At 45.1% G+C, this 15,522-nt stretch overlaps 2 protein-coding genes across 4 annotated transcripts in view; one reads left to right on the plus strand and one right to left on the minus strand.

The window, feature by feature from the left end:
- The window catches only part of PRKAR1B (protein kinase cAMP-dependent type I regulatory subunit beta), a 104,054-nt gene extending 91,625 nt beyond the window's left edge, over nt 1-12,429 (minus strand). The window contains exons 1-2 of one of the 2 annotated variants that reach the window (XM_075165227.1): nt 12,314-12,429; nt 8,911-9,114 (exon numbers count right to left, since the gene is read on the minus strand). In XM_075165227.1, the coding sequence (XP_075021328.1) occupies nt 8,911-9,087 (177 nt within the window). In that variant the 5' untranslated portion in view covers nt 9,088-9,114; nt 12,314-12,429. Of the gene's footprint in view, nt 1-8,910; nt 9,115-9,998; nt 10,135-12,313 lie in introns of those variants that run through there. The other variant, XM_075165228.1, reaches the window with a different exon arrangement.
- Nucleotides 12,430-12,515: 86 nt separating this feature from the next.
- DNAAF5 (dynein axonemal assembly factor 5) overlaps nt 12,516-15,522 on the plus strand; it is a 30,661-nt gene continuing 27,654 nt past the window's right edge. Inside the window, exons 1-4 of one of the 2 annotated variants that reach the window (XM_075165245.1) lie at nt 12,516-13,068; nt 13,490-13,674; nt 14,526-14,650; nt 15,087-15,202. In XM_075165245.1, the coding sequence (XP_075021346.1) occupies nt 12,537-13,068; nt 13,490-13,674; nt 14,526-14,650; nt 15,087-15,202 (958 nt within the window). In that variant the 5' untranslated portion in view covers nt 12,516-12,536. The remainder of the gene's footprint in view (nt 13,069-13,489; nt 13,675-14,525; nt 14,651-15,086; nt 15,203-15,522) is intronic. The other variant, XM_075165246.1, reaches the window with a different exon arrangement.

Consider the following 15,522-nt stretch of genomic DNA (forward strand, 5'->3'; position numbering starts at 1 on the left):
TAAAGTTGTGAACAAAAGTCATTCCTGGAATTTCTGGGGGAGAGAGAGATTGAAACTGAAATACCATCGCTGACTTCAATGATAATAAACTGGAAAGGAAAGAAAATACACCATCATTGCCTCAAATTAAAAGAAAGAAGAACCAATAAACACAACTGCAGCAACCCATTTATCTTTTGAATGTCCACCTTCAGCTAAGACATTTGTGCTACAAGAGGCTGAGGTATAGGAATTTAGCATGCTGTCCTCAGCGTATGGGGTCATCGCCTTTCCCGATCAATGTTTCCGTGAGTTTTTAATGAGTTTAAACACTGCAAGTGAAGCAGCCACAATGCCAAGCTAGTTTTTAGGTTTACCCTTCCTTTCAGACCACTGTTGAAGAGCACACACGCTTCCTGACCCAGAAGCTTTCTTCTCTATCAGCCGGAGCATTTCCAAACAGAAATTAGCTTTCTGGTCTCTCCTTTCAGGCTTTGTCACCACCTGGAAACTCAGATGTTTCAGCTGAAAGAAGGACAGCACCTGAGGAGGCTCCAAATCACTGTGCAGATTTACAACAACATCCCAAGGAGACTTTTAAAAGCAAGTCAGCCGTTTGGTATCACTGCTTACTATGTCTGCTCTGCCTCCTACAATTTATTCATTGCATTCAAAAGCAACAACACAAAGTACACTCTAAATGAAATAGTTTCTTTTTATTTTTTCCTCAAGCGCACTCGAAGTTTTCTGACTGACAGACCTGGAATCCGCTTTCTATTTATCCACAGAAAATGTGCAGGATACTTCATGCACACGTAACTAATCTCTCTTTGCACTGGAATTGACCCAGAGGAGATGCTCTTAATACTGGAAGGTTTCTAACACCGCCCCATCACTCCTGGAGGCTGACACAATGATTTATAGCAACTAATAAAGACCAAAGGCAAAGCACTCCGCTTTGCTGGAAGCACAGGACTGACTGATGCCATCACTGAAAGCTGGAGAAATCTGGGAGGTCTTAATGTTCTTTCCAGTCTTGTCTTTGTCACGCTGTATAACTCTACTACCTTTATGATCGTTCAGCCTTGTAATCGGAGACTTTTCACACAATCCCAACTATTGTTCCACTGCCTTCCTGATGTGAAATGCCACCTTTTCTTCTACAGCATCACTAAGAAATACCTTTAACATCCACCCCTCCTACTAACATATTTATCCACTCCATAGTTATCCACCGCTTCAATTACTACTACTGCGTCCTCAGTGGCCTCTCTGCATCTCAGTTCAGTCCCAATTTCCAATCTAGGCAAAATTCTCCTGCCAAAAATCTGCCTACTCTTCTGCCGCTCCGACTGCATTGCTTGCCTTCTTGAGTCGCTTTACTGGCGTCCTTGTACCTCCTGCAACATGTTAACACTTCTTGTCTTCCCCTCCAGTGTCTTGCAGTATCTCAACCCATCACCACCTCTTCCCTACTTTCTTACATACGCCTCAGAGTAAAGTAAGAGAGGTTATGTTACAAAACACAGACCATATTTTTGATACTTAAAAGCTTATATAATCAAAGAGAACCGTAGCCAAACACTTCTGATTTTTAAAATCCAGCTAAATAACACTGCATGCATGCATACCTTGTATAAGAAGCAACATGCCCACGGAAAAGCTCTATTTCTACTAGACAAATGTAATTTAAACTAAAATGCTAAATATTATGCCATATTTTTCAGCAACAACCAGAACATCTAAGTCACTCTGAAGTTTTCAATCACTGGATATGGAATGCCAAAGCTGCTTATTTATTTTTCATTCCAGCCTTCTAACACAGCAGACCCTTAATCCAAGAGAAACGCCACCAATCTCAGTGGGGCTTTCATCTAAGAGGCAGAAATGGACCATCAGAGCATAGGAAGAGATAGTTGATAATTGAGGCTATCAACAAAGAGGGAATCATAAATGCTAGCATGCCATTTTGCTCCTTAAAATACTTCTGTTGTGTAGGCCCGCTTAACATTTAGAGCATACTGATGCCCTTAGACCAAATGTGCTGTGCATAGCAAGGATCATTATTCAAAATCTTGTGTTTCTTCAGTCACTTCAGACTGGAAATTGTCTCTAAAACATTTCTACGTTTTCTACTCTTCAATAAAATTCTACTCAATTCATTCTCTCTTCTAAGAAATTATCTGATGTTAATACAAATATGAAAATATGCGTGCTGGGCTGCCCACCTTAAATATACACTCGGGTTTTTTTCCTCTCTTTTATCCTCCTCCCTTCCCCATGCATTTCATTTTTGAAACAACTTCTGTGTGCTGTAAGTGTCTTCACTGGTACAGGTACTAAGGCTAGATAGCAACTTGAACTGCACGCTTGGGCAAGAATCCCTGTGTCCGCCTTAACCCTTCATGGGATGCTCACAACTCATTAAGTATTTTTTTTCTTCACAATTTGCCAATAAATCCAAACTAAAATAATTACGGACATGTTTTTATTTCGAGTTTCCCACAGCTCACTTTCTCAGTTCCCTAGCGTGTTGCCCAGGGGTGATGGAGCTGGCGGGCTGAGCTCCCAGGAGTTGCAGAACCTCAACAGCTTGAGCTTACAAAGCTGTCAGGGTACAGCTCCAACACAGGCTGCCAAGCAGGCAACCACAGAGGTGCAGACCTCAGCAGAGCACACCGGAAAGCAATTCATTCCCCTGCCTATAGCATTTCAAAATCTAAGGTCCTTTTCTTAATTGACAAAGTCAAATCTCAAATAATCTTAAATCTGCTATGAAAACTGCAGTTCTCCACCCAGTCTTACTGGTGTCTAGTCGGACAGTCTCAACCCCCAATTCTACATGCCTAATTAAAATGAATTCATGCAGCATTAAAAAGGTATTTAAAAATAAGGAATCATCTTTTTCTGCATTTAGGAAAATATTAATGAGGAACTATTTGAAAACTAACTGAAAAACAAGAGCAAAACCAAAATTCATCCTCATATTGGAAATCTGGTTTGATTTGTATCATTTTTTACATAGCCTTTCTCCTTGCTATCATTCCTATTTGGCATGCCCTTCAGTTTAAAATAATTACTGTGGGAAGACAGAAAAGGCTTAACTACCTCTGCTCCTCAAGTCACCTCCTACAACTGAAAGAGAATAAAAGGAAATAATTTTGAAGATAATTTAGTGCCTTCCAGAAAAGCTACTGCCTCGCCCTGGCTAAGCAATCAGTTGTAATGGAAAAGGTCGGTAGCTGTCAGAGCGCCTTGCCTGATGCTTTGATGACTGTAAAACACAGAGAATGAGGAGGAATTGCAGGACTACAGCCTCAAAATACTCACATTCCTGAATCCAGAGTTTTACCTTGTCCAAGGTAAGTTGCTATGTAGACTGACTGGCCTCTCAAAAGATTAGTGAAGGATTTGCTGAGCTGCAGACAAGCAGGAGGATAGGTACTCAGCCAGTTCTGCAGCCACGGACTCCAACATAGACAGGATTTAAGCCTGGGCAAACTCTTTTTCAAAAATTGATTGGTAAAATAAGGCTTGAGGGCCTATAAAAGGCCGCAGTCAGCTGGGGGCAAATATGTGTATGTACCTGTTTCTAGCTGTAAAGGCCCGACAGCAGCTTTCCCAAAGTCTGTTGTGATCTAGTGAAATCTGCCATCAGACAGTGCCTGACCCGGCACCATTTTTAACTTCACATGAATTTGGCAAGGTACTTCATTCATGTGTTTAAAGCTAAGAAAGAACCTGTTTCTTTAAAGCCACTTAGTTGCTTAAAGATTAACATGGATTAAGTATGCTGATGAATGTAAAACGTGATAGCTTGAGATGTGAAACAAAGACGACATCCAGACAGACTTCCCTTCTCATTCCATCACTGCGCTCCATTTTTGTTAGTTTTTGACTTTGAGACCAGGAAAGCTACGCACACTTGTAGACACACAAAGTAAACAGGGAGCTCAGCGATGCTCCAACATGTTCTGCACAAGCTAGTAAGAGCACGGCTTCACTTATAACCAATTTTATTTCTTAGGAAAAAACTTTTTTTCTCTTTCTGCTCTTATCCCCATCATCCTCCACCCTTCCCTAAAACCTCCTGCGTTTAGGAAAGCTTGCCTGAGGGGTCTTAAAAATTCACCTAGTTTTTCCTTTACCTGTTCCAAGAAAACTGTCCCCTCTCACAACACGGCCTGTGGCTGACTACGGCAATCACAGAGGGCAGACATGAGCTGATTTTCATCCAGCTGTCTCTGGTACTGGTATCAGTGGAGAGGCAGGAGCAGAGGCTGCCCAAGCCTACTCAGAACCGCAGTCACACAGCAAGGGCACCCAGTGCTCCCACCACTGCGTTGCTATCAGCATCTCGGGTAGCTCAGGCATGTTCCCACGTGCTTTAGCAACATTTCTGACCACCAAGCAGATACTGCCTGACTGCTTTGCAAGCTTTGAAAGATACAGAAATATTTCTCATATTAGTCTTTATCAAACTGCTTAGTTAATGCATTTTTTTGATAGTTTTTCCTCCACAGGATTTTCCTTCCAATCCATAACCTCTCCCCAGCTTATCTTAAAGGAATGAGTTATACTTAGCGTAATCACCTGTACTTATAAGAATGAACTTCATTGTTTTGGCCAGGTTCTGGTGGAAATTATTGATTGAAAATTTCTTGTTGTGACAAAATGTAAATATTGGGAGGCTACTGTTGCAGAAGAAAAGCCTGATGCTCAAATTTTGATGCTCAAATATCCTTGGTTCTGAAACTCTTTATGATAAATAAATAAACTGTATTTTACTAACAGTGAAGGAATTTGTAGTTTACTACACACTTTGTTTTCAGTGCTAGTTTACAGCAAACCTCTCGCACAAATGCTTTTATTGTTCTGACCGCTTTTGTGTGCAATACTGTCTAATATCACCAGGTGGAGCTACGCAGATAATCTCATTTTGATTTATTTAATTACAGATGGTAGAGTCCAGGTTTTTCTAAAACTCTCTTTTTAAATCTTTAAATCTTAAGACATGCAGCATCACCCTGGGTCCATAAAACCACTGCCAATCCACAGCAATCCAAGACAGTAAGTTCAGTATGTGCAAGACAGTATTTCTTGTATGTGCACAGGGCAATAGAAGGGTCCAGGAAAGAGCTCAGGTCCAGAAGATACCAGCAAAGACCACCTGGCTCAGCTAGCAAAGCCGCAGCTCTGAAATACACTGCATGCAAAATGGCTTCAGCAAAGTACTTGGTAATGCCTAAACATATCCTGCAGGTTCCTGCCGCTTCCCCTTCTTTTGTGCCATTTTCTTCATTAGTTCTACTCTTTATTACATTTTTCTTCTGCTGAACAAAAGTCTACCTTAGCCTGGTAAGACAGCTCCACCTTTGATCATATAATCACATCACTAAACAGCCTGACACTAATGAAAGTTATGTAGTCTCAGTATAGCTGAAAATACAAGGCTTTGCCTGTAACTTCTTCGTAACTAACTTTTTTACATAAGGTAAGAACCGGAGATAAAAGATGGGTTCCCTGTTTTTTCTGCTACGCCTTCTTTAGTCCTGAAGTAAACAGGACCTAATTACAGCTGTTAAAATAATGCCACAGTTTCTTAGCTAATGTCTATTCCCCCGCTCTAAAAAAGCCAATTAACACCCCTAAGGGAAAGGTTTTCCTCACCCCATCCACCAACAAGAAGTTCTATACAGTCACAGGGAAATGTAAAACAAATTATCCAAATGAAAACATTACATAATTTTTTTAAAATCTCATGTATCTAAACCATTTTCAACTCTTTTCTGTGCTCAATGGAATGTTAGAGATTTTTACAAAGTAACTGCTAATGTGATCAGAGTAGATGTCATCTTTAAGTTTGTAGGTCACAGCGTATAAAAACTGACTTGCAAACTTCAGAATATAGAAACTTAGGCTGATTCCCAGCAATTACTGGCATCTTAAGACAAGCAGGTCCTGCCAGTATTCAGTGAACAGAAAAATATCCATTGAAGTTCTCCTACAATTATTTTCAGAGTTATGTTTTTTAATACTGTACTTGATACAAATAAGCTGCAAACTTAAAAAGGCATCAGACGTTTCTTTCTAACCTTGGCACTCTCCAGCTGAAAACGATGACTGCAGAATCAAACATCAAACCTCAATCTCTAGCACTTTATTCATAAGTATTTATTCATGTTCTCACTTTACAGCCCTCTCAGGCCATGTCAATTTGAAATAAAAAATGGCCCAGCCGTGGACCTGAATACTAGCCCAAGACAGTCCACATCTCTCAACTATGAGCTCATTCCCTGGCTCTGTTCTGAGCTGCTCGAACTCACTCCTGCCAAAACAAACCTGCTCCTAGACGTGTTAGACCCAAGAATTATATTTGGGGCCAATTAGTGTCATGGGGTCAGGGGTTAGTCCCTGGCCCTTCTTCATTTAGCAGTACAGATGAAGGCTGAAAGCAATGGACCTAACTCTGATGTCATCGGAAGTAAGGTGAAAAGCATTTATGATATGGTCTGATCTTGCATATGATAATAAATCTTGCTTTTCTGAGTTGATTTTATGAGATGTAGTTAAGAATTAGCAAAATGAAATAAACTTTTTCCTGTATTCACCTCTGAGGTAGCTCCAGTACACTGATGTGGATTGAGCTCTACACGTTTTCCAGCTCCTTTTTTAACCACTTGAAAAATATCCCACACTTCATCTCTAAACTGCCCACATGAATTTTTGACAGATACACTGCTGTCATTCTACTGCTCTCTTCAGTGGAACATGTTATTTTAATGAGTTTGGAAAAGAACCCCAAAACACCACACTTTGGTGGAAAAATGCATGACTTCATTTAGAAAATCGTGCTTAAACCCAAACATTTTCACTCCTCTCCCTACACAGCACCAAAATTAAAGGAGTTAATAGCCAACGTGCCATATCAGTGTATTGCTCATTCACATACAAAAAACTGTTGCAGGCAATTGCTAAATTCACAATTCAGTTAAGTTTCTTCAGAATACTTATATATGACAAGTGTCTTCTAAAAACAGGATAAAACTTATTGAAATGATTTCTCTATCTTTACAAGCCTTCCTTCAATTGTTATTCAGCAATCGACCAAGTCAAAATATTATCTTACAGCAGAAAATCCTCCACAGTGCAATTCATCTCAAGCAAGTCCTCAGAGGTGATTGGGTAAGCAAGTCAAACGGCTGTAGGAACAAGAATTACAGTGCTGGAGACCTCCAGAACCATCCTAAAGCCTTTAGACTCAGCAGGCTTAGCTCCCAGGCTGCTCTACAGGGTCAGTGGCAAGATTGCTTCCTTCCATACTAAGCATGATACTCATCTAATTTGATGCCTTGAGACTGCTTATTTTTAAATCATCTCCTTTTGTTTTGAGACAAATGATATCCATCAACTTCTGTGTTTGTATCCTGATCGATATCCTGCTACAGAATTCTGGTATCTGCTGTTCTTTGGGAAATAACAGGAGGTTACATGAAAGAATATACAATTTCTCAAGGGTAGGAACTGTCTTCCTGTCTCAATTCTGTGTACTGTGTTAGATCAATAAAGCCAAACTCCCCCAGTACAACAACTCAAGTAATCCCACTAGCCATGGAGAATATTCTAAAATACTACAACATATGTTAACATTTTTTGCGAAAATGGTGTTTATTCTGCTAGACAGGAAGTCCAGAATTGCACACATTAAGATGGATAACAATTCATAACACGATAAAGGAAATTCAACAGATTTCACTCTCTTGAAATGGGTCTTGGCTCTCAGAAGTTTAGAATATGCAGAACTAAGAGATTTTTTTTTAATAATAAGCATTACAATTTAAAAATATCTTGTACTTCCTACCCCTTCCTGATGTTTCAGGAATTCTTACTGGGCTTCCACCAAAATGCAATATTTGCCTTTTTTTAAAGCTACACAAATTTCGCATATACCCGCCTATACAAAAATTTATCTGAAAAGTGGACAATGAGATGTATAAAATGCTTGTATCACCTGTAATATATCAGCTCTACATATTATTCACTAGGTATTATTATTCTTCCTCTGTCCTTACAAAATTCTGTCTCTAGAAGGAAAAAACTACATAAAACTCCTCTCTCGAGCCTATAAACTTTAGATGTTTCCTTCAAAAAAAGTGAATAATCCTCTTCTTATACTAAGTACACGAATAAAGTCTCTGACAGACTGAGGACTTGTATAATCAACAACCTGCAGCCCTGTGCTTCCATTTATTTCTGGAGAAATCCCATCCCGAGAGAAGAGTTGTGCTCACACAACATGTTCTTCCTGCAGAAGACACCCATAGGCTGTAGTAAGGATTTGTCTGAGAATGTTTTAAAATGCTTCCCCCTCTATGCTGCTTTTGAAGACAATTACAATATATGACGTCTCTCTGAATGCACCTCTTGCTGGAAGATCCTGGGATAAGCAAAGCAGATGGCCTAGAGCAGTAAAATTAAATGGCAAACTGTTTGATGGTTTTCAGAACTTCTTGGTTTCCTGATTTTGTTCAGTTTTAGGGGAAGGGAAAACCACATCACCTGACACTGGAATAAACAGGGAACAGCATCTTTTGCTCTTGCGGGCAGGTTCTTCCCATAGATGAAAGTTCAGCATACCATGTATCGTAACACAAAGCACGCTCCTAACTCTTCAGGCCATTTTTAACAAGTGCAGTTTGATGAGAAATTATAATCCTGGCATTATGCACAAAAAATTCTATACAACAGCCAACATTATAGCAGACATCAGCAAATAAAGGGTTGGGTTTTTTCTTCTAACAGCCTGTTTTTTAACAGTAGCTTGATAATTTAAGATTTAAAAGAAAAAATGTACCAAAATATTTGAAACTTTTTAAACAATCTTTTTCAGTTTAAAAATCCAAAATTTTAAGTCCCCTGAAAATCACTGACCTTTTCTAATTTTTCAAAGTGTTCTCTCAGGAACTTCATGGGTCGGTCTGGCTTTGCTATGCAAAGGTTTACAATGCACTCTTTTAAAATCTGTTGGATGTTGTGCTTCTGAACATAGAGTTCACATCCCTTCAGGCTCTCATCTTCTTCCACATTGCAGGAAGAAGCAGCAGCCATCTTCAGGCTTGTAAACAGAAAACAGACCTAGGTAAGAAAATGGTGCAAGAAAGAGATAAGAGAGAGTTCCCAAATCCTTTGTCAAAGAGATCTGGAGGAGCAAAGACATTTTAGTATTGCCTGTTGCCTATTCAAGAGCTATTGATTCTGAACGTTTTAATGTTCCGGGGTTGTACGTGGAAATGCTGAATCGTGTCATCTTTGTACAATCAACATACCAGTAAGTACAAAAAGAGCATTTTAACTCCTAGATGGCAGTCAACCTTTGGAAATACGGTGCAATTAATCATACAAGCAGCTATTAAATGGCAGCGTAAAGCCTTGCTTTCCTATTCCCTTGAGGACTCCCACCCCGTCACCAGAAACACAGTTTTCTACAACAGAAGGTTTTTTGGTAAATTTTAACATCTCCCCTTTTACAGCGAGCAACCCTTCCCGGTCTCAGGGGAGATGGGGAGGGCAGAGCTGCCCAAAATTGGTAACTGGGGGGAAAACGACCCCAAACCCCTCTTTATTTCCCCCAGCGAGCATATGTCCGCTCCTTTACAAACCAAAAACCGCGAGGGCAGCTTTCACACCGGCCTCCCAGCCGCCCCTGCCCGGGACGCTGGAACCCCGGCGGCGGTAGAGGCCGAGCGGGCACGGCGGGGAGCGGGCACGGCGGCCGGGCCGCCCCCGGCCCCGGGACAGGCCCCGGGGGGCGGGAGAGCGGCGAGGAGGCGCCCCCGGGCCCGGCCGCGCGTCCCCCGGCGCCCGAGGCAGCGCATCCCCCGGGCCCGGGCGGGCGGATCGGCCCTTCCCGGCCCCCGCCGGGCTCTGCTCCCGGCTGGGCTCGGCCAGCGCGGCTGGGCAGCGCCGGAGGGAGCGCGGGGCCGCCGGGGAAGCGGGGGGCGGAAAGGGCCGGTAAATACCTGGGTGGCTGGAGCCGGCTGAGCGGCGGCGGCTCCTCTCTCCTTCCCCGGCGGTGGAGGCGGAGGAAGGGGCTCCGCTGCCGGTATACGCACTGCAGCCGCCGCCGCCGCCGCCTCCTCCCCTCGCTGCCCGCCCGCCCGCGGCCGCGGGGCGCCGCGGGGACCCTCCCCCCCGCACCCCGCCGCTCCCGCACAAAGGCTGCGGCCCCGCCGCCGCTCGCCCGCAGGAAGTCCCGCCGCTGCCACTCATCGGCGGGCGCGGCCTTCCCGCCGCCTCCGCGGGAGAGGCGGCCCGGACCCGGGCCGACCCGCACCGCACCGCACCGCACCGCGCGGCCTGGCTGCCCCGCACCGCCGCGCTGCGGACAGGCTGGCCAGGGAGGACGGGCTGGCCTTGAAGGGTGGCCTGCCATGAAGGACAGGCTGGCCATGAAGGACAACAGCCTGGTCACAAAGGTTGGGCTGGCCATGAAAGGTGGCCTGGCCACGAATGACAGCCTGGCCACGAAGGACGGCCTGGCCACGAAGGACAGGGCTGACCATGAAGGATATGCCTCGCCACAAAGGGCAGCCTAGACATGAAAGGTGGCCTGCCATGAAGGACAGGCTGGCCATGAAGGACAACAGCCTGGTCACAAAGGTTGGGCTGGCCATGAAAGGTGGCCTGGCCACAAAGGATGGGCATGGCCACGAGGGACAGGCTGGCCATGAAAGGTGGCTTGGCCATGAATGATTGGCATGGCCATGAAGGATGGCCAGCCCATGAAGGACGGGGCTCACCATGAAGGATGTGCCCCGCCACAAAGGACAGCCTAGACATGAAAGGTGGCCTGCCATGAAGGACAGGCTGGCCATGAAGGACAACAGCCTGGTCACAAAGGTTGGGCTGGCCATGAAAGGTGGCCTGGCCATGAAGGATGGACATGGCCACGAAGGACAGGCTGGCCATGAAAGGTAGCCTGGCTACAAATGATAGCCTGGCCATGAAGGATGGTCAACCCATGAAGGACAGACAGCCAGCCCATGAAGGACAGGGCTGACCATGAAGGATGTGCCTCACCACAAAGGACAGCCTAGACATGAAAGGTGGCCTGCCATGAAGGACAACCTGGCCATGAAGGACAACAGCCCAATAACAAAGGATGGGCTGGCCATGAAAGGTAGCCTGACCATGAATGATGGGCATGGCCACGAAGGATGGGCTGACCATGAAGGACAATAGCCTGGCCATGAAGGATGGGATGGCCATGAAACGTAGCCTGGTCATGAACAATGGGCTGGCCACGAAACGTGGCCTGGCCACGAAGGACAGCCTGGTCATGAAAGGCGACCTGACCATGAAGGATGATGGCCTGGCCATGAAGGACAGGCTGGCCACAAAGGATGGGCTGCTGAGTCGAGGCAGGAGCATGGCAGCCCCAGCGCTCTCTGTGGCACAGGAGCTGCCAGGCCTGTTGCATCCCACAGCTCTGGAAGGGCTGGGAAGGGCGGTTCACCAGCTTGGTCACTTGGGTATTTAAAGTAAAACCATCACAGCCAGGAGCACCTCTCTACAAGGCCCATGAGGAGTGTGGTCGCAGCTGGGACTCGGCCACAGGCCAGCACCCTTGCTGGGCCAGGTGCCAGCGCACGCTGTTAGGGATACTCCCATGTACATTAATATTTCCTCTGTTCCCAGAGAATTCACACTCATGGTTCCCACAGAATAAAGGGTGAACAAGGACCCAAAGGTTCGCAGTCAAGCCAGGAGCAGCGTAACAAGAGAATAAACTCCTTGCTGGTAAATACAAGGCTACTTTAAAAGGATAATTTGAATTAGTTCTGTAGTTTATTGCGCTTTAAATTAAGTACAATTAGACAAGAAAAAGACCCTGACGACCCTTTTGGTTTGATGTGTGTTGATTCCACAGTCACCAGAATAGCACACAAAACATTATGTTGTGTAAAGCACATGTAAGTACAATATGAACACAATATAAATACACATTAACTAATATAAATGAACAGTAAAAACTGTTACAGAAACCAGTGACTTACTGCCACTGCAGTATTGATCCCTCCAGAGAAAAAACAGACGGGAAAAAGTGATGCAACTAACATGTTACAGGGGAAAGTTTCCGCACAGCAACACCCTCATCCCCAGCAGCCCTGCTGCGCTGCGGTGGCCCGGCACGGAGGCTCCGGCCGGGTCGCTTTGCCTTTCCCTTCAGTCCTTCCACCATCTAGGGCCACCCGTGGGTTTCTCTCAGGTTTGTGTCTCTTTTTCCCCGCGTGATACGAATAACGGGTCGCTCTCCTGCTGGTAGCGATCGTACCTGCTGAAACTACCGCCCTGCCTCCTCGGTGCTTCGCTGTGGGGCCTGGGACGTCCCCTCAGAGCGGCAGCGGCACCGCCAGAGCGGGGCTGTCAGTGCCCGCCACACGCGGGGCCGATAAAGCTCGGCACAGCTCCGCCTTGCCGTAAAGCGCTCGCCCGCCGTCGTAAAAGCCTCGCGCGTCCTTAGCAACGCTGCCGCACTTCCGTGGCGACGGCGGAGCATGGCGGCGGCCGGGGCGGCCGAGGTGGCGCAGGCCTTGAGCCGGCCCCTGAGCTGCCTGCAGGAGCCCGACTGCGGCCGGGCGGCGCGGCTGCGGGCGCTGGAGGCCATCCGGGCCGAGCTGCAGGAGCGGCCGCTCTCGGGCACCGTGGTGCAGGAGGTTTTCGGGGCGCAGTTGGTACGGCCGCTGGCGCGCTGCCTGGCGGGGGACGCGGCGGAGCGGTGCCGGGAGCTCGCCCTCCAGCTTCTCTGCCACGGGCTCAGCCACGGCGACCGGCCCGGCGAGGCGCTGCCCGTCCTCCTGCCGGCCCTGGCCCAGCGCCTCTGCCCGCCGCAGGGCTTTGAGCCCAGCGAGGAGCTGCGCCTCGGCCTCGTCCAGCTCCTGAGCCTCCTGCTGCAGCGCTGCGGGGCCTCCCTGGCCCCTTACCTCAGCGATGTCATCCGCATCCTCCAGGCCACCCTCCTCGACCACTATGCCGAGGTCAGGCGTGAAAGTTGCAGGTGCGCCGTGGCCTGCGCCCAGGCCATGCCAGGTGGGGCCCGGGGATGGGCAAAGAGGGGAGCGGTGGGCTGACGTGAGCCTGCGGTTTCCCGGGGGGACAGGGGCTGAGGTAGGAACCGGTAGGAGGTTACAGGGATGCAACCAGGAGAGAGGAAAAGAGAAGTTGCACGCACCCTCACAGGTGTACTTTGCAGGCCTTGGAGTATCTGCTGGAGAAGAACCATGCCAGGGATGGATGCTGAGCAGTTACAGCATGTGGATAATAGTGGGAGGAGGGGGCTAGGGGAGTGCGTGTGGGCTAGCGTTCAGCTCTAATATAGTATCAAGCCAAATCTGCATGCTACATAAATGCAGCGACATTAATTAGGCTGCTGTTCATAGTGTTACAGAAATCCTGTTGCTCAAAATCCGAGAAAAGCATATTTGAAGTTTCTCTTTCTCTGCCCTAACAGAGCACTTCCATATGCAGTCAGAATCTCTGATAAAACCCTTAATGCAAACAATTTCGCACCAGCACTACAGAGTTCGTGTTGATGTAATTCAGGCTACCGGAGCAGTGATACAGTTTGGAAATGGAAAATCTGTGGATGATGTTCTGTCTCATCTGGCACAGAGATTATTTGATGAGATTCCCAAGGTGTGTTCTTTTTTTTTTTTTTTTTTGCTGCCTTTATTTTAAATCTGTTCTGGGGTAGTTTTTTTTGGTGTTCCCCCCTCCGCCCCCCTCCAATTTTCAGCTTTCATTCCTTCAGTTGAGATATATAAATATGTCACATACAGGCTTTGGCAATTATAAGCTATCCAAAACCAAGGTTGGTGACCTATTCAGCTGCTGTCTGATTCTGCAGGCTGTTGAAGTTTGTAGGCACCTTTTTATTTTAATGGGTGCCTTCAATTCTGTCTTAAATTCTTCTGTTAAATCTCTCTGGGACTTGATTCTATGGCCTTTTTAGATGCTTAACAAATGCTTATGGTATTGGTCCTTTCATAAGATGCAATTGAGGCAGTAATTTTAAAATGTGCAACTTAATCATAACTAGAATATTTTTATTTTTGAGTGGGTGTATTCACAGTATTTAACTTAGGCTTCCTTTATAGTGAACAGAGAAAATTGTCTTCTGGAGATGTGCTTGGAAAGCTTCAGATTCCAGAGAAATGTAGGGGTTTTATGTTCTCAGAGAGATCTTAGCCATGAGAATTAGAGTTTTCTGAGTTAGGTCTGTATCTTGTCTTCCTCTTGAAGATGTGCTTTTGTGTAGCAAATAGTCTAAGACTAACTAAGCCAGAGTGAGAACACAAGAGGGAGCATGATACCTTGCATGTTATTTAAGATGCTTGCTGCAAGTGCAGAAATCTTGGGTTCTTGTAATTTCTTCTGAGACTATTGATGCACTTTACCAAGTCTTATAGACCGAAAGCAAATATTATTTTTTAATTTCTCTGGTATTTTCCTGACATGTTTAAAATAGCCTCTTTGTATCCGTGTAGGTTCGGCATGCTGTTACAACTGTCATTGGAGAATGGTTGTTGCACCTACGAGATAGATATTCATATTTTCACAAGTTGATCCCTTTGTTACTTGGCAGCTTTACTGATGAAATTCCTGAAAATACGTAAGCAGAACACTTTTTTTTTCTTCTTTTCTTTTTTTCCCCTAAATAGTTGTTGTACGTGGAAATGTTTCTATGTTCACAGATGTATGGCTTGGAGGAGAAAAAAACACTTCTTTTTTTTTTTTCCTTAAACCCAGAACGATAGCATTATCTTCAGTAACTTTTGTTATATTGTTCTTTTATGCTACATTCAAGTAAGTATGAGAGAGACAAAGACAGAGGTAGAAAGAGACAGAATTATCTGTTGGAAGAGGTGACTTCTGTGCACTGAGTACAAAAGAAGCATAAACTCTCAACTTAATGTGCGTAGGTTAAATGGCAGGAATGCTTCCCATCCTTCCAGCTGAATTTAAGAAGTCAGAGTTTCTGGAAGTCTTATTTTAAAATGCTTTTCTTTTGGGGGCATGATGGTATAAAACTCTTACTTTATGTCTAGGAAACTGGCTTGGACTTACTGGGAAAAGATAGGCTTGCAGTGGGAGAAAGAGAATGAAGAAGATCTGAAGGATAAATTGGATTTTAGTGTTTCACCATCACATTATCCCAAAGGAGGTAAGTGTTGCACTGAAAGTGGTTTTTACTTCCTGAACAATCCCTGAGAGCTGCAGTGCAGTAATAACAGCAGAGCAGAATGTGTAATATTCATTCCAAGGTGTAATATTAGTTAACGTATAGGGGTAGCATATATATGAAAAAAAATATATAGTATATATGTATCTAAAATTATTTATGTTAAATTTAAATTGTAAAAAACGTTTGTTCAGTAACTACATTCAGTTTTTCCATTAATCCCAAAATGCATTTTGGAGAAAGAGTAAGTGAAAATGCCTATGCTGCAAAAGAGATAAAGCAGTGATGCAGAAGCAGCAGAA

Source organism: Calonectris borealis, chromosome 16 (genome assembly GCF_964195595.1).
Source record: "Calonectris borealis chromosome 16, bCalBor7.hap1.2, whole genome shotgun sequence".
Classification (NCBI taxonomy): Eukaryota; Metazoa; Chordata; class Aves; order Procellariiformes; family Procellariidae; genus Calonectris; species Calonectris borealis.